Source organism: Delphinus delphis, chromosome X (assembly GCF_949987515.2).
Source record: "Delphinus delphis chromosome X, mDelDel1.2, whole genome shotgun sequence".
NCBI classification, from domain to species: domain Eukaryota; kingdom Metazoa; phylum Chordata; class Mammalia; order Artiodactyla; family Delphinidae; genus Delphinus; species Delphinus delphis.
The window spans coordinates 110,781,411-110,808,344 of record NC_082704.1 but is presented as its reverse complement, the minus strand read 5'-3'; the positions used below and the strand labels follow the sequence as shown (position 1 = coordinate 110,808,344).

General features: G+C 40.3%; 1 protein-coding gene across 2 annotated transcripts in view; it reads left to right on the top strand.

The window, feature by feature from the left end:
- The window catches only part of CDKL5 (cyclin dependent kinase like 5), a 182,882-nt gene extending 162,191 nt beyond the window's left edge, over positions 1-20,691 (top strand). For both annotated transcript variants that reach the window (XM_060001857.1, XM_060001856.1), the window contains 6 exons: positions 1,507-1,608; positions 1,895-2,000; positions 5,694-5,817; positions 12,584-12,683; positions 17,812-17,931; positions 20,305-20,691. In XM_060001857.1, the coding sequence (XP_059857840.1) occupies positions 1,507-1,608; positions 1,895-2,000; positions 5,694-5,817; positions 12,584-12,683; positions 17,812-17,931; positions 20,305-20,691 (939 nt within the window). The remainder of the gene's footprint in view (positions 1-1,506; positions 1,609-1,894; positions 2,001-5,693; positions 5,818-12,583; positions 12,684-17,811; positions 17,932-20,304) is intronic.
- Positions 20,692-26,934: the final 6,243 nt, after the last annotated feature.

The window sequence follows — 26,934 nt, the reverse complement described above, 5'->3', positions numbered from 1 at the left end:
CGTCAGAGGAGCCCCTCTAGAGAGAAGGGATCATTTAGGGCCTAGAAAGATCTCTAGAGTCTGGCAGCTACACATAGATGTTACATGGAGGTCAAAGCCAGTAAAGTGTGTTAGCATTAAGCATAGTGTAAATAGAGAAGAAGTTAAAAAAAAAACAACTATACCTTGGAAAATGGGCAAATGGACTGGCTCTCTGAGAGTGCTAGAGAAAAGGCTTCATGAACATGGTGGAAATAAGCTAATTATAAAACAATAACTGTCGGCTAAACACAGATCCAACTGTTACTGAATTTTAAGTCCAGTTCAGGAAATGCAGTGCCAAGCTGCAAGAAAGTACAAGTTTAAAGGCACAAAGATGGCATATGGCTTGAAAAGTAACTGAAGCTGTGAATAATGATAGGAATCACTCTCCTGCAAAGTACTGTAGGCACCTTCAAGAGCAAGGGGACTGGACTGGCTCTGTCGCTTAGAGTTTATGTTAGATGTAGAGGTCTTTGTAAACAATGCATGTGATAAAATTCAAATGAGATCTTGTCACAAGGTAGAAAGAAGAAAGGCTACATTGGGTAATTTCCTGCCCAGAATCCTTTTGTAGTACATTTGGGGAGTGAGGGGAAGAAAGAGAAAACCATATTTTAAATCTCAAATAAACTGGTTTTGACACACCATGTAAGGCTCAAAAATAATTTTCTGTGCATAATATACAGGTATGCAATTCAGCTAGCTCCTCTGAATGGCTTGGTAATTTTATTCCTTAATCTTTTTTTTCTGAGGTTAGAAAATGCTACTTTTCCCCTCAATGAACACGACTGTGGACCAAGGCTGCTTTTAGCTTGTGACTCACTTCCTTGAGAGAAATAGGTAGTGTCTCCGGAGATGAGTGCTGTCGTGATTATTAAGAAAATACATGAAGTATAAGTACTTTTAACCTAGAGAAGATTAAGAAGAGAACTTAAGTACAAAAACTGCAGTAGTTAGGGAATTTTTAAGACAAATTATTAAGGGTACTGATTCAATTCCTTGATATATCCAAAGAACATTTGTTTTCATCTTAATCTGCCATGTAAGTCCTTCATGAAATATAATTTTTCATCTGTAGTTCTTTTTTGAGAACTCAGCCTAAAATCTGCTAGAGAAATTTTGGATTAACTAACAGAATCTCTATTCTAATTGAGTGCTGCTCAGACCATGACTTTCTAGATATTAGGAAGATAATTTTCTTTATTTTTAATAATTAATTGAACTATTTTCAGAGTAATTCATTCCCTGCTTGCATTAACTTTAATGAGAATTTCACTTTCCATCTGTGTGACATTTGTTTGACTTATTTTACATTCATCAGATGATTCACTCTTTTATAGGACAATTTGTGTTTTAACCAATTCACATGTTTAATTTTAGCCAGTTAAGGTACTGGTTATACCAAATAAAACCCATGGCGATTTAGGTGATTTTCATCCCTAGGAACAGGACACTCTTATAAATCCTTTGAAATTTGACTTCCAGCCCGGAGAGCAACTGCCTCCAGAGATGACTGTGGCGCGATCTTCCGTTAAGGAGTCCTCCAGAGAAGGCACCACTTCATTCCATTCACGGCAGAAGTCTGAGGTCTGAATTTTCTAGAGCTGTTACCTTGTACAATAGAACATGTCTGTAAAGATTGATCACTCAGCATCATTACAGTCTACCTTGTAAGATTTATTCGTACCCAATCTCCCACAGATTATTCGAACTGGCTTATAAAGTAAGCAGTCTTCCTCATGCCATAATTCTGAGTTTTCTCTTAAATAAATCCCGGAGTAAATTATAGATCAATTAGGCACCTTTCTACGTTCACAGGTTGCCTCATTATCTCTCTGTTGTTTACTTTTTGTAAACCTATTTTTTATCTCAGGGTGGAGCGTATCATGACCCCCACTCTGATGATGGCACTGTCCCCAAAGAAAACAGACACCTGTACAATGATCCTGTTCCGAGGAGAGTTGGCAGCTTCTACCGAGGTAAACCCAGCTCCTAGCACCCATCAGGGTCCTCTCTTCTCTCCCCCCCACTACACATCCAGGCTGCACTCTCCCCTACATTTCACTGCCCTGACTTCCGGTAAGTGTCATTCTTACCTGCACTACTGCCTTCCACCTCGTCTCCCTGCCTTGGTTCCCTCTGTCTTAGTTCAGACCCTTGTGGCTTCTGACTTGGGTACTTTGAGTAGCCTCCCAACTGCTCTCCCTGTCTCTAAGGTCACCATCAAAACGGTCCCTGGAATGATCCTTCTGAAGCTGTGTTCTGACCACACCACTCATTCATTCGATTAAGTCATAACATATATATTTTTAAATTTATTTATTTTTGGCTGCGTCAGGTCTTAGTTGTGGCACGCGGGATCTTTCTTTGTGGCACGCAGGCTCTTCACTGTGGCACGGGGGCTTCTCTCTAGTTGTTGCGCGCAGGCTCCAGAGCGCGTGGACTCTGTAGTTGCAGCGCGCAGGCTTAGTTGCCCTGCGGCATGTGGGATCTTAGCTCCCCGACCAGGAATTGAACCTGCGTCCCCTGCATTGGAAGGCGGATTCTTAACCACTGGACCACCAGGGAAGTCCCAAGTCTTAAAATATTTATCGATGTCACTTGTATGTCTGACACTTCTAATTTAGAACATCAGTGAACAAGACAGCCAAAGGTCTCGACCCTCACAGAGTTCACATTCTCATGAGGAGAGAGCAACACTAAATGTAATAATTACATAGAGCAGTAAAAGATAATAAATGCTACAGGGAAAAAAATACAGCAGGACAATCCATTGCCTCCACCCCAGCCCCAGTCCTCTATCTCTCATCTGCTGAGAGTCCTCTGGCGACTTCCCATTGGCATCAGGACAAAATCTGAGTTCCCTAAGATGGCATTCTAGACTTTCTCTGCCCTGGCCCTTGCTATCCTCTCCAGCTCCTCCTCCTCCACTCTGGTGCCCAGCCTGTGGGACTCACACAGGCCGTGCCCTCCTCTGACCTGAATGCAGTACTCCCCCTGCTTGGACAACTTGTTTCTGTCCCTTTTGAGATTCTGCTTTGAGGTCCTCTGCAGTGTGATGGCTTCCCTGCCCACCTAGGTGAAGTGAAGTGTTCCCTCTTTTGTTCTGCCCATGGCCCTGTGTCTCTAACATGACACACACCACATGGTACTGATTCTTTGTTTGCATTTCTCTCTCACAAGGTTACAAGGCCCTTTACCTTTTCCTCTTTTACCGTCATTGACTAGCACACTGCCTGGCAATTTCATAAATATTTGTTGATTGGATGAAAGAAAATCTTCAAGTGTACTTGCATGACCTTAAAAATGTGCTTTTGGGCTTCCCTGGTGGTGCAGTGGTTGAGAGTCCGCCTACTGATGCAGGGGACATGGGTTCACGCCCCGGCCCGGGAAGATCCCACATACCGCGGAGTGGCTGGGCCCGTGAGCCATGGCCGCTGAGCCTGTGCGTCCGGAGCCTGTGCTCCGCAACGGGAGAGACCACGACAGTGAGAGGCCCGCGTACCATAAAAAAAAACAAAAACAAAAAACAAAAAATGTGCTTTGATGTTTGACACCTGTAACAGATGTTTCAGTGGCTGAATGGATTTAGGACAGATTGAGAGAGAAAGGTATCACCTTTAAGGAGCTATGTAGTAATAGAGTGGGAGCCCCCAGGAATCCTCAGACCCTAGTGGTGAGACTGGCAGTAAGCCCACTCAGTAAGCCTTCTGAGTCCGTGAGGCTCAGCTTCTCAAAGCCTCCTTCAAAGGTCACCACGACCTTCTACAGTTGCCACATCCACACTGCCCACCTTCTCATTATTCTGTTGATCTGGGAGGACAGCTGGAAAGGGCAGGAACTGGGGGGTAACACGGACAACTGCTTGGTCATTTTAACTAGGAACCTGAGCTAAATAAATGCATACAAGTGTTATGCAGGACATAATGTATATTGAATGATTAGGCTACTCTGTTCCCTCCTAGCCCAACCTTTGAGAAAAGTATAAGGCATTGAATATGCCTTTTGATGCATTTATTATTCTTTTTTCTGATGCCATGGGTACTTTAGAACCTTATGGGACTAAAATTTTAATTCATATTAAAGTTAATTAAACATGGGACTTCCCTGGTGGCGCAGTGGTTAAGAATCCGCCTGCCAGTGTGGGGGACACAGGTTCAAGCCCTGGTCCACGAAGATCCCACATGCCGTGGAGCAACTAAGCCCGTGCACCACAACTACTGAGCCTGCGCCCTAGAGCCCGCGAGTCACAACTACTGAGCCCGTGCACCACAACTACTGAAGCCCGCGCGCTCTAGGGCCTGCGTGCCGCAGCCACTGAGCCCACGTGCCTAGAGCCCATGCTCCACAGCAAGAGAAGCCACCCAATGAGAAGCCCTTGCACCGCAATGAAGAGTAGCCCCCATTCACCACAATAGAGAAAGCCCACGTGCAGCAACGAAGACCCAACACAGCCAAAAATAAATAAAAATTTTTTTTTAAAGTTAATTAAACAAAATATTGTAGTGTACATATAAGCAAGTCTTTTCTTCTCTCACTGTAAGTTTTACGTGCAAAGTGGATCATACATGTTTTATTTCTATAGATGTCTGGAGAGTATACTTTAATATTAAAATGTTAACTAAGTTTTCAATTAATTAATTAGTCCTTGACTTCTAGAAACACGGTTTTATTTTGATTGCAAGTGAATTAACTAGGTTACTATCAGCAAAGCCCCTCATAATCGACTTCACTGTTTGGCAGGAAGAACATTTTTATTTTAGAAAGTCCAGAAATAGAAGGAAAAGATTTAACTAGGTGAAACATTTGGAGACATCGCTTGTTTCAATCATGCTACTAAATCTAACTGGATAAAGATTTAGTGGTATCATTGAAACGACAGATTTTTTAGTATATTTCCCATTTTCAGTCCTGCTGGCCAAGAGTCAAGTAGTATGGTGTCATTTGTCTTTATATACAGCCTGTATATTCCTTTTGTGATGAAATTTGCAATATATTTTCATTTATGACCAAGCTTAGAAATTGATAGAAAAAGATAATACCCACCCACCTCCCAAAGAAAAGCAGAAAAGGATTTACTCACATACATTGTGGTTTGTCTTTTTGTTTATTCCTGGATTGAAAACTTAGAGAAAAATAGTATTTTTGTAAAAATAACCAAATTTCTTTGGAATTGAGTTTTAAAAAATATAAAATTGATGCCACCTTCCAAGTGGCAAGGGTTAAACTGTAGTTTGTGTATTCCAGTACACATACTGTTAAGAATCACTTCACACTAAGAATAGATTTTACGTAGTTGGGCCTATGATGTAAGAAAGCCTCAACTTAAAAGAATGTCAAAACAGGGAAATGGGGATCATATTCATACTTTTAAGTCTCCTACGATGTTCTCCAGTTTATCAGCTGATACATCAATTTATGCCTTGAATATATATTGCCTGGTGTTAATTGACCCTTGCAAGTTACTGTCATAGGCAGTTGGAGGTGGGGGGAATGCTCCCTGGAATGCCTCCAGCCTCAGAAAACATACGAGTTATATGAAGGGCAAATAAGGATTTTGACTTATCTTTTTGTTAGTTTATTTTGTTTGTGTGAGAGAAAGTGCAATAGAACAACATGAGAACTGCTTTAACCAAAAGAGTATATCAGTGGCTTACTTTTTCTTCATTCAGTGCCATCTCCACGTCCAGATAATTCTTTCCATGAAAATAATGTGTCAACCAGAGTCTCTTCCCTACCGTCAGAAAGCAGTTCTGGAACTAATCACTCAAAAAGACAACCAGCATTTGATCCATGGTGGGTATTTTAGCTTGTTTTTACTCTTCTTTTTTCTAATTGTAGATTTTAGATTTCATAGAAATTCTGGATAAAACTTTTTAGCGTTCTTTCCCCTGCTAGGCCTTTCTTTCTAAAGAGAGATTGTTTAATAAGGGAAATGTGATTTGTCATTATTTGTAATAGTTTCTTTCATGTTCACCATTTATATTAAATACGATGTAAAAGAAAGAAAATATCCTGGGTCAGTACATACCTCATAAGTCTTCCATCGCCTTCTTCTGACATGATTGATGTCCTTTGCTGTCTTCTCCACTTGTTGCTGTTGAATCATGTAGGAGACACTTTGCTTAGCTCTTTGTGTGCACTGTCTCACTCAGTACTCACAATCAGCCTTTGAAGTAGGGGTGCCTCCCACTCTCCAGATGAGGAAACTGCAGCTTAGAAAAGGTAAGAAGCCTGCCTGGTGCTGAACAGCCAGAAACAGGGAGGAGGGAGCCGGGATCTAGACCTAGATGCATTCTGACTCTGAAGCTCATGTCCTGTACTTCTGTGCCGCCTGACTTTCATTCAGGGTGAAAAGAGAGAAATAGGGGAACAACCCTTCATGCTACCACAAAAATGTACTGGTAGTCAGAGGATAAAATGATGTGCCAGTTTTGCTTATCCTTTAATCTTTGTGTCATGTGTAATAAAAATTTAAGGAGAGAATTATAACATACATCAAGTCTCATTAGCAGATCTTGTCTTAGGGGTAGGACTATTTTTTTAATAATGTAGACTTTATATTCTCAGCTCCCCAGAAAGACTTCCCAGAATCTAGATGTGAGGGGTGTTTAAGTATTTCATACAGCTGCTAAGCTCCCCACCAAGAGAATAAAATGGTGCCTCATTGTAACTCACTGAATTGAGAACGAGACCAATCTGTCAGATTCCATCTCTGCTGTTTACTGCCAGAATTCACACAATTTGGACCCTGTTGGCAGGGTTATATCAAGGTTTCAGTGTTACCATGCCCTATGCGGAAAATAACTTACTTATTTTTACAATAATAAAAACGGTTTTCTTAAAGCTATAAATACTTTTTCTTTTGTAAGCATACTTTATATCTATCGCCTTATTTATAAAATGAGAGTTTTAACATTAATGACTCAGAGGTTAGACCCTGGAAATAGGATATCTTGACTAGTGTCACCTTTTGGCCATGTGACCTTCAGTTCTCTGCCCCTCAGTTTCCTTGTCTGTAAAATGGGCTAAGAATAGCACCTCCCTCATTGGGTAAATATGATCGTTAAATGAAGTCAAACATCAAAAGCATCTAGAGCAGTGCCTGGCACCGTTGTGACTTGTTAACGTTAGCAGCCGTGGTTTTTGCCATTAATGTTCTCTAACTTCAGTATGACTTGCCAGGTGTCTCGTCTCCACTTACTTTGCTGATGAACTTCAGTGCATTCTTCCAACGTGTAACAGTAGACAAGATCTATACATTAACCTGAGAGCACAGGTACAACTTCTTTAAGTTAACGGCGTTGAGAGTTTTCAAGTGTGGTTTTGACAAGCCGTGAGAATAGTGTCTAAGTTGTGAGAACACAGAAGTTCAGATGGAATTGTTTTTCGTCTTGGTCATTGCATGATGAAGTGGTGATGGTTTAAAAGTGCGTCGATTGCATGTTAACGTAGTCCTATGAAAATCAGGTAGGTCAGATCAAAACTAAATCCAAATGTGGGATTAACAGTCTTAACAGCATATTGAAAAAGAAAAACAAAACAACTTAACAGCATATTGTTTCTGTCTTTTTGATAATCAGTTTAAGTAGAGCTTGTTTAGACCTGGATATGTGTAGAAACCTAACAACAATTGTTTTAAAAAAGAGGCACAGTTGGGATGCTGAACTTTAGATAAGTCTTCATCAAGTCATCTTTACTCTGATACTGCTGTTATGAGGCTTGAGAGAATTCCAGAATTGCCAGGGATGAATTGGCTATATTCTTTTGTTCCTACTACCCCTCATGATAATGCTGCTATGATAGTTCTCCACGCATCATATCTAACTTAGTCTAAGTCATCCATTAAGCTTGACTTGTCTTGGATTTTTTTCTTGAACAGTATCTCTCATTGGTTCACCATATTTATATTTGAGAGAAATGCCTTTTGATAACTGTTACAAAAACATGAACAAACCATGGTGACATAGTGAATTGCTGTTCCTAAATTATCACCTACCTAAGAGCAGTCTGTTTCTCCTTGTTAGTAGTACTTCCATTTCTTTGGAGAAGAGGATATTTGTACAGTGTCCACATTTCTTGCAATAGAAAAATCAAGCTACTATGTCATACTTTAAAGTGATAAATGGATAGTGTAGTATAATACACAGAGCTGTTATTCTGGCCATCTCAGCTGTCCAGAATCCAGTTAAGAACTGGGAGATAAGCCAAAATATTTCAGAACAACAAAAATAGGGTTAATGCAGTCAGATTGATCATCTTTACTAACGGGAAAACACCTCCATCCTCCCTGTGAGCCTGTTTATTCTTCTTTTATGCACAGTTCTAGCAGTTGGCACTGAGGTTGTCAGGCAAGAAATAATCCCAGGTAACAGTACAGTGTGCAGAGGGAGAAGGATTCTAAACAATAGCTGTAGAGAGAAGAGAGGTATTTTTGCTTTTTCTCAGGCCCCAGTGGGAAAATCATTTCTAGCTGTATGGTCTTATACATAGCAGAGATATCCATGTAGAGTATATATCTTTAAAATAGGCTGCTCTTACTTTCCATAAAAAGACAAAGTGTTTAGAAAGACTGCTGTCAAAATTGGGTTAAAAATTGACACTTAAATAGTAAACCAAATTAATTAGAAATCCCAGTCGTTGAAATAAGTGAAGAATTGCTGTCACTCGCACAATCCCAGGCTTTCTCTTCTTGTAAAGTTATGAAGACATTGGTATCCATTATTGCTTGTCCTGATAACTCGCAGAATTATTCCTGTAGAATTAGTCACTGACTTCCTACTCTCAGACATTAGCCGACCCACCCTAGTCACACTGGCAGGGCGGGAGGGTGGCAGGACAAGTGTCACAGAGTAAGCATCTCTCCTCTTCTGCGCGCCTTCATGCTGCTGCTTTTGGGGAGATTATGCTGGCACTTCCTGGCCCTCCGTCAAACCTGTGGGTCTCTTGCCTTGAGTCTGTGAGCAGCCTGAGGTCACACTCCTTGTTTTAGTTTTTCTCTGTATCTCCAACACTTAACACAGATCCTGATGCATACACAGTACTCTGTAAGTGTTGGTTGGCTTTGATTCAGTCAGTTTTAATTCCTTCCTTTTTTTAGGTGAGTCTTTTGAATTCTCTTTCCTCTTAACCCCTTATGGAAGTAGTAGCTGTTGTGGTAGATACTGTTTGAGTCCCATGACTGTTCAGGAAGGAGACTGTTATTGTTAACTGCTCCCTCCACCCACGCACACACACACACTCCTCCCCCATCATCCTCACTGCCCACCCCACCCCCCACTGTGCCAAGTGACTAGCTGGGTGGTCCTTCTGAAAGCTCCTGTCCCTGTGATTTATGTGATCACCCACTTGCCCTTCTCTTGTGCTGCTCCTCTTGAACCCATCTGTTGCCTGTACAGTTAGCTCAGCACACAACTGTTGACCGTACCAGGTAGAATCAATAACAGGGTCCAGAATTCACAAATGAGATTAAGTCGTGCGGCGACTCTTACCCTTTGGGTGCACTGCTGGTTATAGATGTTCAAGTCTTTTCATTCATTTGTACAGCACACAGCTTTTTAGGTGCCTGTGTTCCAGGCAGCTTCTCTCCATCCCTAAGTGTCTCTCACAGGCTTTTCCTCTTATGTTTTTCTGTTAATTCTCTGTATGTGTATGATTCAATGTAGCTTTTCCCTCTCTGTCTCCCTCTCTCTCCCCGACTGGCACTCTTTCTTTCTCTCTGACTTCCTTTTGTGTCTTTTGTGATGCATGCATACTCACACCTTACACCTAGCTTTCATCCTCTAGTCCAAGGGTAATTTATTTTCTTTTTGCTTTGGCCCCTGCAATCTTTTCCCACCTGGATCTTGGCCCTACCGCCTCTCTGCAGCTCCAGTTTGAGGATGTTTTCTTCATCATTCCCCTTTCCCCCGGGCTCTAGTTTATCCAGTTCCTCTGAAGAGACCCTGCGGGAGTCTTTGATTCATCCTCTGTGTTTTGGGGACACAAGGAACTGCAAACACCGGTCTTTTTGTCCTGCTGCTTCTTCTCTTTCAGTACCCTTCCCCCACCCCCCCATCCTCTCACTTTCATTTTATTGGACAGACTCTTCTTCCTACCCAAATCCTGCTCCTCCTAGGACTAGTGTCTCAAGCCTTCACTTCCTCTCATGCCAATGTTAACATTCTTATAGTAACGCCCATTCCCATCCTGAGATTGTGGTCATGATGAATGTGTCCCCCTTAAAGATTTCCTGGGTTGGCAGAAAGCACTTTAACTACTGACCCTCAGCAGACCTTTGAGATTTTGTTAGACTTTAATTCTGATTAGCAAAAACTTCTACCCATTAATCTGAGTACTCTGTTGTGCTTCTAGGTTATGTGCAGACCCCATTATGGAAGGGCATAAGCTATATCATAAGCATATAATTCTTTAACTTCTGGAAGTTACAGAACATTAGGAATAGTATTGCTGGTTGGACTAGATGCTCTCTAAGGTTACTTTCAATTCTAAGAGTGGTGCTTTTGTGATTCCAGCAAACTACTTACACTGTTCTGCTGTGTTCCGTAGAACCCTCACATAACTGAATGCTGTGGCCTGGAATTTAGTTTAGGGCAGTCTGTCTTTAGGCCCCATCCAAGGGTTTCATCTCCTTAATCTCAACAGTACTTGTCATAAGAAACTTTGACCGAATAGGCCCAGTCTGTCATTAGGATGAGAGTGCTTTTTCCAGCACTACAACACTGAGTTTAAAGAATCTTTAACTTTTCACTATTCCATTCTCACTCATTCCATCATGTCTGAAGCTTTTTAGCTTTCAAAATTTTATATGCATCATTCTGAGTCCCAGTGCTAATTATTTTATTGGTTGTGTTGTATTACAAAACTTTAACTTCAGAACTTGGAACTCTCTCAGTGAGGTTTAAAATTGCAGGTCCTAATGAGTTTCAAGAACACTTGAGCCTACAGTACATGTTTTTCCTTCTTTGGTATTCCCATTAACTTTTAGGCCAAACGAGAAGAAATGACCATGGCTCCTTCAAACAGTCATGGTTTTTACTTCTTGTTTTTTGTGTGTTTGTCTCTCTCTCTCTCTCTAAATTGTTTCCCTTGTGGTCTTTGATCATGAGTTCGTGGCTTTTCAAATGAATTTTGTGTGGTTTGTAAAACCTTTTTATTATATCTGCAGTACATGTTTGTTGTTTGAAATTAAAAAGAAGTAACAACAAATCACCAATAATCCTACTACCCAGAAATGATAACTATTAAGATTTTTAAAAATTTTCTTCCTGCTTTTTAAAAAACGTGTGTATATATACACATATATGCCCTTTTTAAAAAATACAGTTGGGCTCATATTATGTAGAAAGTTTTGAATCCTGATGTTTTCACTTCATATTGTAGTTGGAATATTCCTTCATATTAGTGAAAAATCTGTGAAGATGTGATTTTTAAAAATAGCTTCATGGTGTTTTCTATCATGTGGATCTGTAATGGTTTGTTATAGATGTTTTCTGCCTTCACAGAGGTTTAATCAAGTAAAGGATGCTGGTTTGCTCATGTTTTTTTAGATGTTCTGGTAACTTTACTGTTCAGTACTCTAAAACCATAAATATGAATGAATTCTGTCACCGTTAATGTTTCTACTCTTGATTTTGGGGAATAGCTAATAGAAGGAATTCAGTCATTTGAGAAAATGGTTTTCCACAGTCATCTAGATGTTCAAATTCAAAATAGGGCCCGTGGAATGTGCCTTTTTCGAGAATGACGCCATTCCAGTTGTTTTTTAAAGACCGTAAGTTAATTTAAGTAATATAGGGCCTCTGTTAACATACAAGTAGTCACCTTCTTGGGGCTGAGGTGTCTTGTTTGCTCTCTTTTAATATCTATTTGTATTAAAATACCTGGTGGTGTCAGTGGTATGAAGCTTAATGTCGTTATTTTCAGTTAGAAGCTTTTTTTCCAGAAGAGTGCTTTGTATTAAAGCATTCATCCTGTCTCCATTTTTTCATACCTTATCTATTTTTTATTTAGTTTTAATAAATATATATAAGATTTTTATAAAGGGATTTTCCAGTTTCAGGCAATTTTTACTTTTATTTGTAAGGTTTATGTAGCAGTATTGATTTTTTTTTTTTTTAATGTTCAGTACCTTGGCAAGCCACTAATAATGAACTTGTTAAGCTGGTTTTTAAAAGGTAAATAGAAAAACGAAGATACTGAAAATGTTTCTGTTTCTCTCAGAGGGTTACAGAAAAGCCATCCTTCAAAGCGTGTGCTTTTCAGACTCTCTAATTCTGAGGTTTTCAACAGCATGAAAATGGTCCTGCGGCATAGATACAGATCATTTGTAATAATGCTCAAATTGCTCGTTCAAGTGAGCCTTTGCCAAAAGGCTAATCATTAACCATGGTTGATGAGATTCAGTTCCTTCTGTGGTTTTTAGAGGCTCTTTACCTATGTGCTTGATTCTTCATGGCTATTTGAACCTGGTGTCATGCATTTTTAGTCTTCATTATGTTTGTCATATAATGGCAGGAGAATGATTGAAAGATCAATATGATAAAAATGTCTTCCCATTTAGGAAAAGTCCTGAAAACATTAGTCATTCTGAACAACTCAAGGAAAAGGAAAAACAAGGTTTTTTCAGGTCAATGAAAAAGAAAAAGAAGAAATCTCAAACAGTAAGTAGATGGCCAGTTTCTATTTACAGTGGCATCCGTATGAGTCTGCATTAGTCTGTGGGTACTTTACACTTTGTATGTGACAAAGTGAATTATTTTCTTATTGAGACTTAACATGCATATACTGTATATGTTTCTCTCTCAAATTCTATACAACTATCCTCCTCTCACAGAGCCTTTTCTAGGTTCAACAGAATCTCCAGGAATAGAAGAAATTTAATTTGGATGAAAGAGAATGCTTTAACCCTTTCTCAATAAACATCTTATCCATGTGGGTTTATATTCATGTAAAAACTATGAAGCTGCAGGATTTATTTCTCTCTGAGGGTTAAAGATACATGAAAATTTAGGAAATGGTTTTGGTTTGTGTTTAAATCTTAAAATTCTTAACTAACCATCGTTCATTGTTCTCCGCTGGCTGGTTATCTGATTCCCATGTTGACAAGTGCATTTCTGGGCTGCCTAGTCACAGACAGGTCATAGTATTTGACATTTCAGGGCTTGCTTTAGTAGGACATGTTTATCTTGTGATTGAGCTGTGAAATGGAATGAGTCTCATTTCCTGAGAGCCCTCCACCTGAACCAAGGGCTGGGTGCATGGAACTGTGCAGGTCACATCACTGAACGAACCAGGCAAGGATTCTGCTGGTTAGTGACGTGAGAACACGTGGGGAAGCCAGGCCTCCAGGCCAGCAGGAACGTCTTCACCCACACAAGGCGTTCTTCCTCCTTTGCTTTATGACACGTTTGAGACTAGACAAGGTTGAGTCAGCCATTTTAAATTATTTTGTTTCTAGTTTTACTTCATACGTGATTGACTCTCGTTTATTTAAAAAGGAAAAAGGCATAATCAAAATGACCTACCCAGATGGACTTCATTGATTTCATCTCTTAAGATGAATAGATTAGACTCAGTTTTTCTGAGGTCTGTTCCGTTACGAAAAGTCTAGGATTATGACTCAATGGTGAGTAAAGATGAGATAGATGATAGTAAAAAGGAATATAATATTTGAAGTAAGGATTTAATAAAGGCCTTCCTCGATTACCTTTCTAGATTACTCTTTACTTGCTTGTTTGTTAAATTTATGATGTCACTATAATATAAATATGAGCTCATTACAGAAAAATTGAGGAAAAAAATGATCATTTCTAATCTTACCACCCTATCACAACTAGTATTAGGATTTTGGTATATTTCCTCCTAGCTTTTTGGCCTGTGCATATGTTTATGGAAAGAAGGTGGTTTTTTAGTTTGTTTTAAATAATAGTAGTCATTCTAGTATAATTTTGTATTCTGGCTTTTTAATAGTATTTCTGTCACACATACACACAATATGTACGTTACTACACAGATTTTATTATCTTCATTTTAATGGCTGCATAATATTCCTGAAATGTTTATTTAGAAAAAAAGCAAAACCTGCCTATATGGCTAACTGAAACTCACTTAAAGTAGAAGGTCCAGTCAAGATGTCACTTAGTTGCATATTAACTACATATGTTATTTAGACCAGATGAACAAAATAGACCTGATTTGAAGTAGAGAAGTTTAAAATATGTAAAGTGCTATTAAAACTTATATCATCATCTGTGGAACATATTTATCCATCATGAACATTAAACTTAGACTACCTCCTCCTAACCACTGTTATTTTTATTTCGAGTTTGTTTTTGTTCTTAACCTCAGGCCCATAGCCATTGTGGGGTGATTAAGTGGAAGAAAATAGCAAGGACACAGGAATTGAAGGTGTTTTTGTGTGTAGATTTAGCTTTTGATATCTGCCTTAGACCCACGTTAAACCTGCGGCTCACCATGGCATGAGTCAAGTATGTACATGTTGACTGACTATTATTCAAGATCTGGTTCAAATTTTAGATGTTTAAATAGTGTAGAGTAGGGTAAATAGGAAATTTACTATTCTCTAACATACTCTCCACTTGAACTTACTTTTTTTAGGGTTTCATACTTTTCTTTTTTGATATGTAAAGCAACTGCAAAATATCTCTGCACAGGTCACAATGACTTAAGCCTTCCAAACCAAAAGTTGTTTATACCCTCTGCATTTTTTTTAATTAAAAGAGGAAAAAAAATGTTTAAAGGACTTTGATATCTAGAGTAAGATTTCCAAAAAGCACTCAGCATAGTACTTCCTGGCAGACCTCAGGCTCCCAGGCTTGACATTGTGTTAACTCTGCCTCCTTCACATGAGCATTGGAACAGAATTAAATTTAACTTTTCTTCACTCTCTAGAACTCAGCAAAAGGAAACTAGGTAAATGAACTTTGAAAGATTTAAAGCATTGTGGCCTTTGCATAAGATTCAACAAAATGGTAATCTGATACCCAGTGCACAGAGAGTAGCCTCTGTGGGTCCTAAATCTAGTTTAACCCCTTTACTTTGCTAACTGCCCAGGCAAGTTGTGACCTGCCCAAAGTTGCACAATCAGTTGGGAGAACGGGAGGTGGGTTCTCCTGAATAGTAGGCCTAGCTCAGTCCCTGCCAGGGGCCCAGCGGTACAGAGCGCCGCCGGCTACTTGTCTTTTTTTTTTTTAATTGAAGTATAATTGATTTACAATATTATATTTGTTTCAGGTGTACAGCATAACGATTCAGTATTTTTGCAGTTTACACTCAAAAGTTATTATAAGATAATGGCTAGAATTCCCTGTGCTATACATTATATCCTTGTTGCTTCTCTATTTTATTTTATTTATTATTTTTTTTATTGGAGTATAGTTGATTTACAATGTTGTGTCACTTTTTGCTGTACAGCAAAGTGAATCAGTTATACATATACGTGTCTGAGGGCTTTCTTGTGGCCTCCTTAGACATGCAAGTTAAACTCTTCCTGGATCCCTGTCTTGGGAGCAGGAAACCTTATGGGCTATTTTACTCGAATGTCTTCATACACACCAATAAAAGATGATCTGAACACCTTCATATACATTCTGGTTCTCTGACAATTGAAATATCCAAAACAGGGAAAAGTCGTGCCAGAAAATCATTCTGTATTGTAAAGATGCCTGCTTTGACTCAAGCAAATCTGGAAGCCTCCTTGGGAAATCTGGCTTCAGTTCCACATTCAGACAGTTACATAAGCCCTCAGAGCATATGGTGACTTTGCCAACTTGGTAATTTTACCCTAGTTAGTATCTCAACTGGTAATCATGCTTCAGTTTAAGGATTGAACTTTCTGTTTCTTCACTTTTGTGGCGTATTCTGAATTGTGCCAGCTATTTTCCATGGGGTGAATACTTCTCACAGTGTAGAACCAGGCTTCTTCCTCAACGGTAGAATCCTGCAATATTGATATATTCCTCTTCCAAGTGATGTTTTCTGGTTCAAGAGTTGACCACGTTCAGAAAGGTTTGCGGTGTCTTTTTCTTTTTTCCTAATAGACCGGCAGATTACATGGTAGATTATTTAGTTGCTTAAGACCTCTGGCAATTAGGAAAAGATTGAAGCTCATCAGTAGCCCTTTAAACATAATTCTTTGTAGCAGTCCTATTTCTGATAATAAATAAATAAATCCTTAAATGTTTTGTAAGCTTAATGTGAATATATGTGTGTAGGTCTCTAGAGACATTCCTGCTATAGGTATTGAGCCTGTCCAAATGTTCTTTATATACACAGAAGTTTCTACATGTCTTGAATTTACATTATTGGCATCTTCATGTCCAGGTGAGAAATGAAACAGAACCTCTCAAGATGCACACACAGCACAGAGATTCTTTCAGTGACTGTAAATATTTAACAATTTGAGAGCATCCAAGGGCTAGGAGTTTCGATAAGAACACCTTCTTTTTTTTCCTTGGCAATTAGTTTATTTGTATCTTATATTGCAGACAGATTCCACCAACGGGGAGAATCCAAGCATCAAGAAATCCCTCTTTCCTCTTTTTAATTCAAAGAATCATTTAAAGCATAGTTCTTCTTTGAAAAAGCTTCCTGTAGTCACTCCACCCATGGTACCCATTTTTACGTATGGTAGCCCTGAAAACTGCTCCAGTAAACTTGTTTTACTGATGACAACAGCATGTCTTTTATTTTCATGGGGTCATATTCTCTTTGTGCTAGTTAAGTACCTGAGCCAGTTCCATAAATTCACTGAGATACAAATTCTTCGACACTCTGGATTTCCTGAATCAGTTAAGGAGGTTGAAGCATAAAAGGCTATTAAACAAACAAACTAGTGAAAGGCTAGTTTGGGTTGTCTGATTAGCCAGTTGTTGGCAGACAGTATTCATAAAATCCCTTATTTCCTGTAAAGAATTTGATTAACATTTACAATTAACAAATGTCTTTTGGTTTGGCTCACAAAGTTTGTTAACACTTGGTTGGCAGTTTGTCTCTTTGAAACCAAGTGAAATTGACCAAATTGGGTGAGCTTGCAGGCTCCATGAAAAAACAGCTTCTGTTAGTTGGTGATTTGCTCTTTCCTTGCCTGGCTCTAGCTTTTGCTGGTCACTTAGTTGAAGGCCAGGGCTTTTGCACTCTCCTCTGTCCACCAGAATCGGCGAGTGGACCAATTGCATTCGTCTGGAATTTGTGGCACAAATTTCTAGCACTTACATAGTGCATAATGCTAGACCCAGATTTACTGGGTAGTGTCTTGGGAATATGATTCAAACCACACTTACTCACTTTGCTATCCTTAAAAGCCTGCTAGACTTCTTTGGCACCACCAAACACAGTGTATGGATCATTTTCCCAGCAGGAACAAATTTTTGTTTTATTGAACTGGTTCATAACCTAACTGCAATATGGAATGAGGATACGGCAGCAATTCCTGGTACAGCTCAATTTAACTGCTCTCTCTTACAGCGACTAAAACTAACAGCATGGGAATGCTTTAAGGGTTGAGGTTTAACAAAGCTGCATGACATCTGCCAATTTTTCCTAATGCAGGGAAAATTATTAAGAGGGCAGCAGACTTTAACTAGCATCACTTGCATTGTGAACATTGGGAGAGTTGTGATTTCTTTTTTTATTGAGTCTTCTTTGGAGGGGAGGGGGGTGAGTTTTGGTTTGGTTTGATTTGCTTTCGTTCTCCTCTTGCGTGTGGTTGCATATCCTATTTAGGCTTACTGGTGTGATTATTGAATCCTTGTCCATATTCTGCTCTAGGTGCCCAATTCTGACGGCCCTGATCTTCTGACATTACAGAAAGCCATTCACTCTGCTAGCACCCCAAGCAGCAGACCAAAGGAGTGGCGTCCTGAGAAGATCTCTGATCTACAGACCCAAGTGAGTGGTGCCTGCATCACTCCTAGACTCTCAGACTCTGCAGTGACCGGTCTCTCCTGAAGAGAGGACAGGGTTGAGAAATTTAGCCTCTCAATGTTACAGCAAGGCTGAGAGTCTGCCCAGAATATACCCTCAGAAATAGCCAGATGCATCTTGGTAGTCCGGATGAATGGAGGAAAAAAGCGAGGTTCTATTAGTCTTCACCTGTGGGTAGGGGGAGGACAATTAAGGGGAATGAATAAGATACGGTTCCAGTCCACAAAAACTCTGCAGCCTAGGAGAGAGAGAAAATTCACAAATGACCATAATTCGTGGTAAAAGTGAAGCGTACCTTAAAATGTAGGGGAGGGTAAGAGAAGGTAGTGCGAAGATTAAGCGTTCGTTAAAGGTGGTAGCCTACAAACTGCGCCTTGAAAGACAGATATAGTAAGCTTTCTGAAAGACTGTTTAAGCTTCTGAAATCCGTACTAGTTTTGATAGAAAACCGGCAAACATTCGCATTAGGAACTGCATATTAGAAAGTATGTATAGTCACATTTCTCTGCCATAATGGGGGAATAAGCAGAATCCGAATCCATAAATTTTTCAGGTAACTGAGGTCTTATCTCCTTGAAGCAACCTGTTTTGATGGAAATTTTTAAATATTGTATCTTTTCAGCATCCCATAATGAGCATAGTAACATAATCTAACTTGTTTTTGATTATATTCAATATTTTATAAATCTCTTAGTCCTCTGTACTGAAATTTCTCACAACCCTCATGAGCTTTTGAGGCTGTAGGGTTACTTGTGCCTATAAATGACCATGGATTTCTGTGATTCGGAGGAGTAGGTTCTATTTTATAGGTTTATTGTTTACTCTCTTTAACTATAAGCTGTTACTTAGAGCTGCTGAGAAGAGCTCCCTAAATTTCAACTGTATTTGCCCAGCCATTTATATTTTCTGCTTCTAACATAATATTGGCTGGAGGGACGAAGACAGTGTAGAGAACCAGATATCCCAGTTATTGGACGTGTACCCGAACTAAAAGCACAAGGCTGTGAGTGAGAGGGCCTGATGTTCTATTCCTCATTTATTAAAAAAAAAAAGAGAGAGAGAGAAAGAGAGAGAGAGAGAGAGAGAGAGAAAGTACAGAGTTTTAGAACCCTCTTTTAGAACCACTTCTTTTGCCGAGAAGCTCTTTTCAGGTAACTTTATATCTCCATCTGAACTATTGTGATTGTTCAATAGTTACATGTGGTCAGGGCTGTAAAAATCACCAGAAATGACCATGGAGGATGCTTCCCCAGGAGCGATTTCTACTCGAGTCAGTGCTCAAGCAGTAGCCCCTGGATTTCAATGCCCTGTGCCTCCGACTCTTTAGTATTTCTTGAGATTATCAACATTTTACTTTGCTGAGCCCTTAAAAGCCTTGAGGCCCTTGAGGATTGGCAGCCGGAGGTGCCTCAGGCTGGGGCTTCGGCCCACGTGCCGGGGTCCGAGGTGAGGGCCTTGAATGTCAGGGTGCTTTCCCATGCCTCTTCTGACGGTGACCCCATCAAGCCTGATAAAGAGGAAAGGGGTGTGAGTCAGCTTTGGCCAGTGAGGAGCCTGTGGGGCAGATGGCTTCTGGGACCCTCCCTCCTGTTTTGAAGTCCCCCCCACAGTGCAGCACCCCATGAGGCGAAGGCTCCCTATGAGTGAATTGTGTTTTAGAGTCTCTAGGGCTTTTGCTTATTTCTGTGTGCTTTGCATTTTTAGTGCCCAAACTTTACCTCCCCCTCAAAACAGTAAAACACCAAAAAAATGATAAAGTGCAGAAAGGGAACACTGGGATTTTGCAATGCCAAGGGAAAGGGAAAATCAGGGAGATAAGAACAGAAGGGGGTACACAATTTTTAGCCGAGTATGTTGCTACCTATTGAAACATTACATTTTTTCAGTTACTTTTGCCGCTAGACATGGTGGAGTGGCTGAATTTTAGCAGGTGAAATCTAAGTGGCAGCTTTATGCAGAGTTGTTGGGAAGGAAGTCTTCTCGAAAGGGAGAAGCACATCCCTTCTTTTGCTTCTTTCTGATGGTTGGCGCATGAGACCTCCCCCCTCCCCCCCATAAAGATGGGATGCAGCCAGATAGAAGGTGCCTAAGCCTTTGATCAGTCACCATACCAGCTCTAGATTTCTTCTACGTTTCTAGGCTTTTTCATTAAAGAAAAATAACTCCAATCTTGCCTGAAAAAGAACAAAAGAACAGATAAGGCTGGACTGGCCCGTCCTCCCCCACACCCGCCCTCCCTGGCTCCACACGGTCATCTCAGGTCTGTGCTCCTTTTCCTCCCAGCTTTCAAGTCTACTCTAAATTAAATCCTACATGCACCCTCATCTTTTCTTTCAGAGCCAGCCATTAAAATCACTGCGCAAGCTGTTACATCTCTCTTCAGCCTCAAATCACCCGGCTTCCTCAGACCCCCGCTTCCAGCCCTTAACAACTCAACAAGCCAAAAATTCCTTCTCAGAAATTCGGATTCACCCACTGAGCCAGGCCTCTGGTGGGAGCAGTAACATCCGGCAGGAGCCAACACCAAAGGGCAGGCCGGCCCTCCAGCTGCCAGGTCAGATGGACCCTGGTTGGCACGTGTCGTCTGTGACCCGGAGTGCCACAGAGGGGCCTTCCTACTCTGAACAGCTGGGTGCCAAGAGTGGGCCAAACGGGCACCCTTATAACAGAACAAATAGGTCCCGAATGCCAAATCTGAATGATTTAAAAGAGACAGCCTTGTAATGTGTGCTGGAGTGGGGGTGGGGGGGAAAGGGACAATCCGGTTAGGAGGGGAGGGGCGGGGTGGGGTGGGTGGAGAATGGGCGGGGCCGGGGTGGTAAGCCAGTATTTTCAGCTTTATCAAGGTGTGTGCAATATTGTATGTGTGGAGCCAGCTGGCTCCTCACGGCCACAAATGCTAGTCAGGGATCTTAGAGCCACAGGAGTTCCTTAGGGATCACCAGTCCCCACGAGTCTTGTGTGAGAGTGGATAGTGTGCAGCTGAGGAAGAAGACACTTTTGCCAGGTTCTCCCCCTTAGGTTCCAGCTCTAGTGCAATCGCCGTTGAACTTGGGAAAGCCAGGATGTGTTTTGGCACTGCAAGGGATAGAAAAATATGTGTTGACCGATGTCCTTACCACAGATTTTTTTCCGCCTAGACTAAATGTGGGGTTTATTGTAATCCAAGAGTATCCCTTTGAAGGGTTAGCAGATGAACTAACTGTATGTCTTAAATTGTTTTCTAAACTTCCATATTTGATAGGGTTTGTAACATTTATTTATAATTAATTAATATTGTACTGTTATAATCATACCTTTTCTGTTAAACGTAAAGTTATTTTGAGCTGTTTGGAACATTGTGAAGCAGTGGGACAGCTACAGTAGTTTCTATAAAAACTAAACAGTAACGTTTATATATTGCATCAGGAGTATTTTATTCTATATATAAATATATATATGGTAAATATCTGTCTGTTTTATAAATATAATCATTTAAAGAAAGTATCGTTATGACACTATCTGCCATATTTTTATACATTTGTGATATGAAGTGAGTATTATACTTCTAATCAAGGGAGTTGAATTGTGGCTGCTCGTGACTGTAACCGTAGGAACCTTGCTAAACTTTCAGGCGACAGCGGCAGCTTGTAGACACGATCCTTGGTAGCAGACGAGATGCAGCATCTCCTTCTGAACCCACAGGGAAAGAAAGTTGGCTAGGCCAGTGAGAACTCCAGCAGGCCTGTTCCGTCCTCACACAGTTGGCTCCTCTTCGTGTCCAGGGACGTTCCTTGCACCTGAGGGGAGAACAGATCCAGGGTTACTCATGGGGTCTTTGTAGAGAGAATGTGCTCTTCTACTTAGCATTAGCGTAGGGCATAGACCAAAGATTTGCCAGTGAACATTCCTAGTTGCGAGGTTGTAAAAGGTATCTGCAGATCTTGCAAACCAGCTCTATGCTCCTGAATCCTGTGCACTGTACTGGAGACTCTTGGCTGGTAGCGTGTGAGATACATGTGTGGCATTTCTATTTCTAAATGCTTCTTTTGTTATCGCTCTTTCCAATATATTTAAAAGGCTCCTGAGGCAATTCCAGATGTAGAGAAAATTGCTGTACTCATCTTCCTGAGACGGTCCATTTGTAACAAGTTTATCATGCACATCAATAAACACACATACGCACACACACGTGGCCAGAACAGGACTTACCTTTCCCTCATTTGATCTCCTTCAACTCCCAGGTTATTCCCAAGTATCATCAAGGCCTTTGGCCAACAAGGGTCATAGCCCCGCGTTTCTGGGCCATCCTTGACAGAAATCACCTCAATACCATCATCCGTCAAGAGTATTAGATTTTCGGAAGTAGTCTCTTAGCAATAATATTTTTAAAGGTCCCCTCCCACCCCTCAAAGAGGTAGCTTCTCGGTATTTATTACTTGTCCCAGGACTGTGAGAGTATCAGCCCCTGAATCAAGTTGGCTATAATTGAAATCTGCTGAGTTACTGTTCCCCTCCCCCAACATTTTAAGAATCATAGCTCTGATGATTATGAAGATTATAAAGAAAAAGGTCTTAGTTTCTTTGAAGCTTAAATTGTGTGCATATTGCATTTTTATATAACTACTATAATGATGTGTATTGATTATATATAGAGGTCATTTTAAGGTGCTTTTAATTTAATTTTAATAAGTGTAATAGGCACTAAAATAAAACTCAACTAGGTACTATCATTGAAACAATTTGATTCAAACCAATAGTTTGCATGCTCTTCGGTTCTTTTTATATCTTACTGCTTTCACCAGTTCAGTGCTGTCTGAGTAGCTCTGAATTCTGGCTTTTTCCAGGCAGCTGCCCAGTTATATAGTGATGTGGACCCTTAGCAGTTTTTGCCTGGATACTAATGACTCTAAAAGGGTGTGTAGCTCTTCTTTTTTAAACTCAACCTGTACCTTGTATTCCCCCTTGCAAACCAGAAACTCCATTTTTTTCCTCTGGAAAGACTTCTCACTGTGCTGTGCGCTTAGGAACTGCGCAGTCACATTGCCATGCTGTGGCATTTGAGGCTCGTCGTCACCTAGGGGCTGGTTTCCCATGTTTTCATCCTTGCTAACATTGGGATCTTAGATATTTGCAGAACATTTATATTCGTGATGGTTCTTCAAAGAAGGGCTAGAATAATTGCCTTCTACCTAGAGCAAAGTAAACCTAACTGATGAAGAGTCAATACATACTTTTCGTACATTCCCAGATTTGAGCCAGAAAATATCTGCAATGTTTTCAACTAGTGTTTTTGACGTAGCTCTTTTATCCTCTTCTCAGCTTTTGTCCATTCTGACTTTCATTGACCTCAGTAAGCTGTAAATGATCTACAATTCGCATTTCTAGCATGCATATTTCTCTTCCTGGTCACATGGTAAAGTTTTCTCTCAAATCTAATGGGCCCTCTTTTAGCTCTGAACTTATTTTCCTCTGGTTGATGAATTATTGGCCTCACAAAGATTGCCATCTGTGATAAGATTAAGGACTTGACTTAAGGTCACAAAAGTCTGCATTTTCTTTAGGAAGGGAAGTTTATGACATCCATGTTCTATCATCTGCCCTAACTTCCTAAAGGATAAAAAGGTTGAATGAAGGCTTATGAATTGCTTTGTTTATGGAAGTATCGCTGATCTTGTGAAAAGAAACTCTGCTTTACTGTTTTTCTACTTTTGCTTTACCGCCGTCCTCATTATTCTTCTCAGAAGTTCTGAATGAACTTTTACTAAACCTTGTTTGGTTTCAGTCAGAGGTTTAGCCTCTCTAGAGCCCAAGACAAAAAGTGCTCCATGCTGAGGGGCTCAAGTGAGTTATCTACAGCAGGATTCTCGACCAGGGCCAATTTTGCCTCCTGGGGACATTTGGCAATGGCAGGAGACATGTTTGGTTGTCACAACTGGGGGTGGTGGTGTGCTACTGGGATCTAGTAGGTAGAGGCCAGTGTTGCTGCTAAACATCTTGCATGCCCAGGACCGCCCCCACCAGACAAAGAATCATTCAGCCCCAAATGTCAGTAGTGCCGAGGCTGAGAAACCCTGCTCTACCATATTCCAAGCCCACCTGTCTGCAGAGCTTGGCCCCGCGCTAGTTCTCTGCAGGCTTCAAAACTGCAGGTACGAATTCTTTAGCGTTGCATTCTCTTAAAGAGTCTTCTACCACCTTTCTTGAATCCCTGGAATCCTACTGTCTGTTTTCATTATCTTGGACCTGCTAAAAGGTACATCCTTTGGGAGGGGACCAGAGTCACTTTATAGGTGTTTGAGAACTTAAATTCTAGGTCAGCATCCTTAGAAAATCTTTCATAGAGCCATGAAGCTTATATTTAGAAGCAAGCAGCAGCCTGGCAGATTGGCATGATTTTTACCAACTGCTCAAAGGCATCCGTGGCTTTTAGCTGTCTCTCCCAAAAGAAAATGTGTTTGTTTTTAATTTAAGTCATTTAATAACTCTTTACAAATATTGGCGTATGACCGATTAGAAGCAAAAAACTCTTAATTGGTGGTCATGATGTGGCTGTTATAGGAGTATTTGTGCCGTGTGCTTTGGTTAAATCTGTTTTAAAATGTACTTTAAGATTCACCATTTGCAGTTGTACTTTAATTCTAAGCTCAGAGCCATGCTGGGTAGTTTCCAGTCGCATCATGTATTATAAAGTATGCTGTGGTTGTAGAGTTAGACAGTTTAGCATATTTCTAACCTGAAAATTAGTGGGCTTTGCTACGAAATGCTACCCCATTTTTCCTTCCCAGCACCTCTTAGTTAACATCATAGTACCCTCACTCCTTAAACTAGTTTTTAGAGTAAATAAGGAAAAAAGCCATTTATTTTCTTCTAGCTAAGTATTGAGAATGACTCATAAGTGTACAACTGTTTTTTAAGGCCAAGAGGATTACTTTTCAAGTATGTAGAAGGCTCTGTCCATTTCTGTTCACCTAGGTCCTGGTGGGGACTCAACCTTTAGCAAGGGCAATGGCTCATTGCAACTTATTCCTAGAGCTTAGCTGGGACTCAGAAATCTGCATAATCTCTCCTGGTCAGAACATATTTTCTGGAGAGCAGTGCTTTTATATCTAGAAGTTTGTTAGCTCCTGCATTATAGTCAGATATTGAGCTCCGTGCGAGCACTAAGATCCACAGACTCATACTTTTGTGAACTGGGAATGTGGTATGATACACTGAACCAAGTCAGAAAATATTGAAATATTTCCTTGCCTCCTTCAATTCATCACTAATAAAGTGTGTAGGCAGAGAAAACTTATTTGCAGTTAAAAAAAATGGTTTCTTTAAAAGGGGCTGCAGAAACAACAGTACAAATGTCATAAGTGTCCTGTTGCTAATCCGCAGGGCCAGGAACTCACAAGAAGGCTCTCTTAGAGACTTAAAGGGCCAACTTGCAAAATAAAAACTTGTAAGTGGCTCTGATTTCTTCCTTCTGCATCTTGACCAGCTGAGATATAGAATATAATAACTTGAGGTCTGATTCAGCTGGGTAAAAAATTCTGTATTAGAAACCATGAGTAAATGCAAGAAAGTGAATCTGTGACAGGATGAGTCCCTTGTCTTTCTGTATACACACAATGTGGTAGAAGTACAGTGGCTAGGAAACTATGGGCCTGCTGCCCTATTCTATTCTATTTCTTCTTTTTTAATCGAATGTACTATAAAATGTCATAGACTTTTGTGCCAAGTCAGTTACTATGTGAATATTCATTTCCCATAGTGCTTTGTTAATACATCAGTGTTAGGCCTGGTCCTGACTCCACCTTTCTCCACTCCAGGCACTGACCCACCTTTCTGTGTATCTCCTATAGGCTATTAAATATGATCACAACCTGCCTTGTACTTCCATTCATTAACTGTTTACTCCCAAGTTTGAGGGAAGTTTGTCTTTTGTTTTGCCAGAAAAAAATTTATAATAGTCTACACGTTGGATTTCTAGGGCCAGAGAACTGTGGCAGTGAAACTGGTATCTCTTCTAAGGCCCTTCATTACCCAAAAGGTTAAGCTCTCTGAACCCCATTTGATCCTTGGGTTGTATTTTGATCTTCCTTTGGAATCTTAAAAATCGGTCTCATGTTGTATGCAGATTAGAAGTTGCCTTGTTCACTACTCTTCCAGCGCATAGTATCAGGGAGAAAGAGGCCTTATCTGTTCCTCCATCCCCTCCGTTTTGACAGACTGCAAAGAATTCCTCAGGACTTCCTTTGGTTTGGGATTTTACTTTCCCAAAAGCCTGATCTGATTCATTTCAGGCATAGACAAGCTTGTCCTAGTGCTCTGCTTCAGGGCTAATCAGACAAAACCCAGGAATAGAAAAGGTAGATGCCTTGACTTTTGTCCCTGTTGGGGGATTAAAGTGTTTATCGCCAGAGTTGTCAAAAGCTCCAGTTACAACGCATTCAGTTTCAAGGGAAAAAAAAATGATACTTTTCCTTCTGGAGAACTTTTAAGTTCTCCACAGCAGCTTAGATTTTCCAAAATGGAAAGTAAAGCTTGTATAAAATCTGTTTTCACTAGAGATATACAGTCGATTATAGTCACCTCAGTCCATTTCCCTCTCCTTGTTTCCTCCTTGGTCACTGATTGAGTCAGGCTGGAGGGGTAATGCTGTGATTGTAAGAAGTAAATTCTCACGTGAACGTGGACTGATTAACAGAAACAAACCAAACAAAATAGTTGCCCCTAATTCCTATCTCCAAGAATTGCTTTGTGCCATTTTGAATTCAGGTAGTTATTCTGTATATATTTAGAAGACTATTCTGAGCTTCTTCAATCTCTAGGAAGTTTGAAGGGGGTATCTGGGAAGACACAGAGCAGGGAGACTTTGAGAACCCTGCTTGTGCCTGAAAACAAAAATAGGGATAAGCCAGAATGATGTAACATCTAAGTTTGTGGTAGATGAAGAATCAGTTGAAATTCTTAATTGCACAGACTTTATAATCCATAATA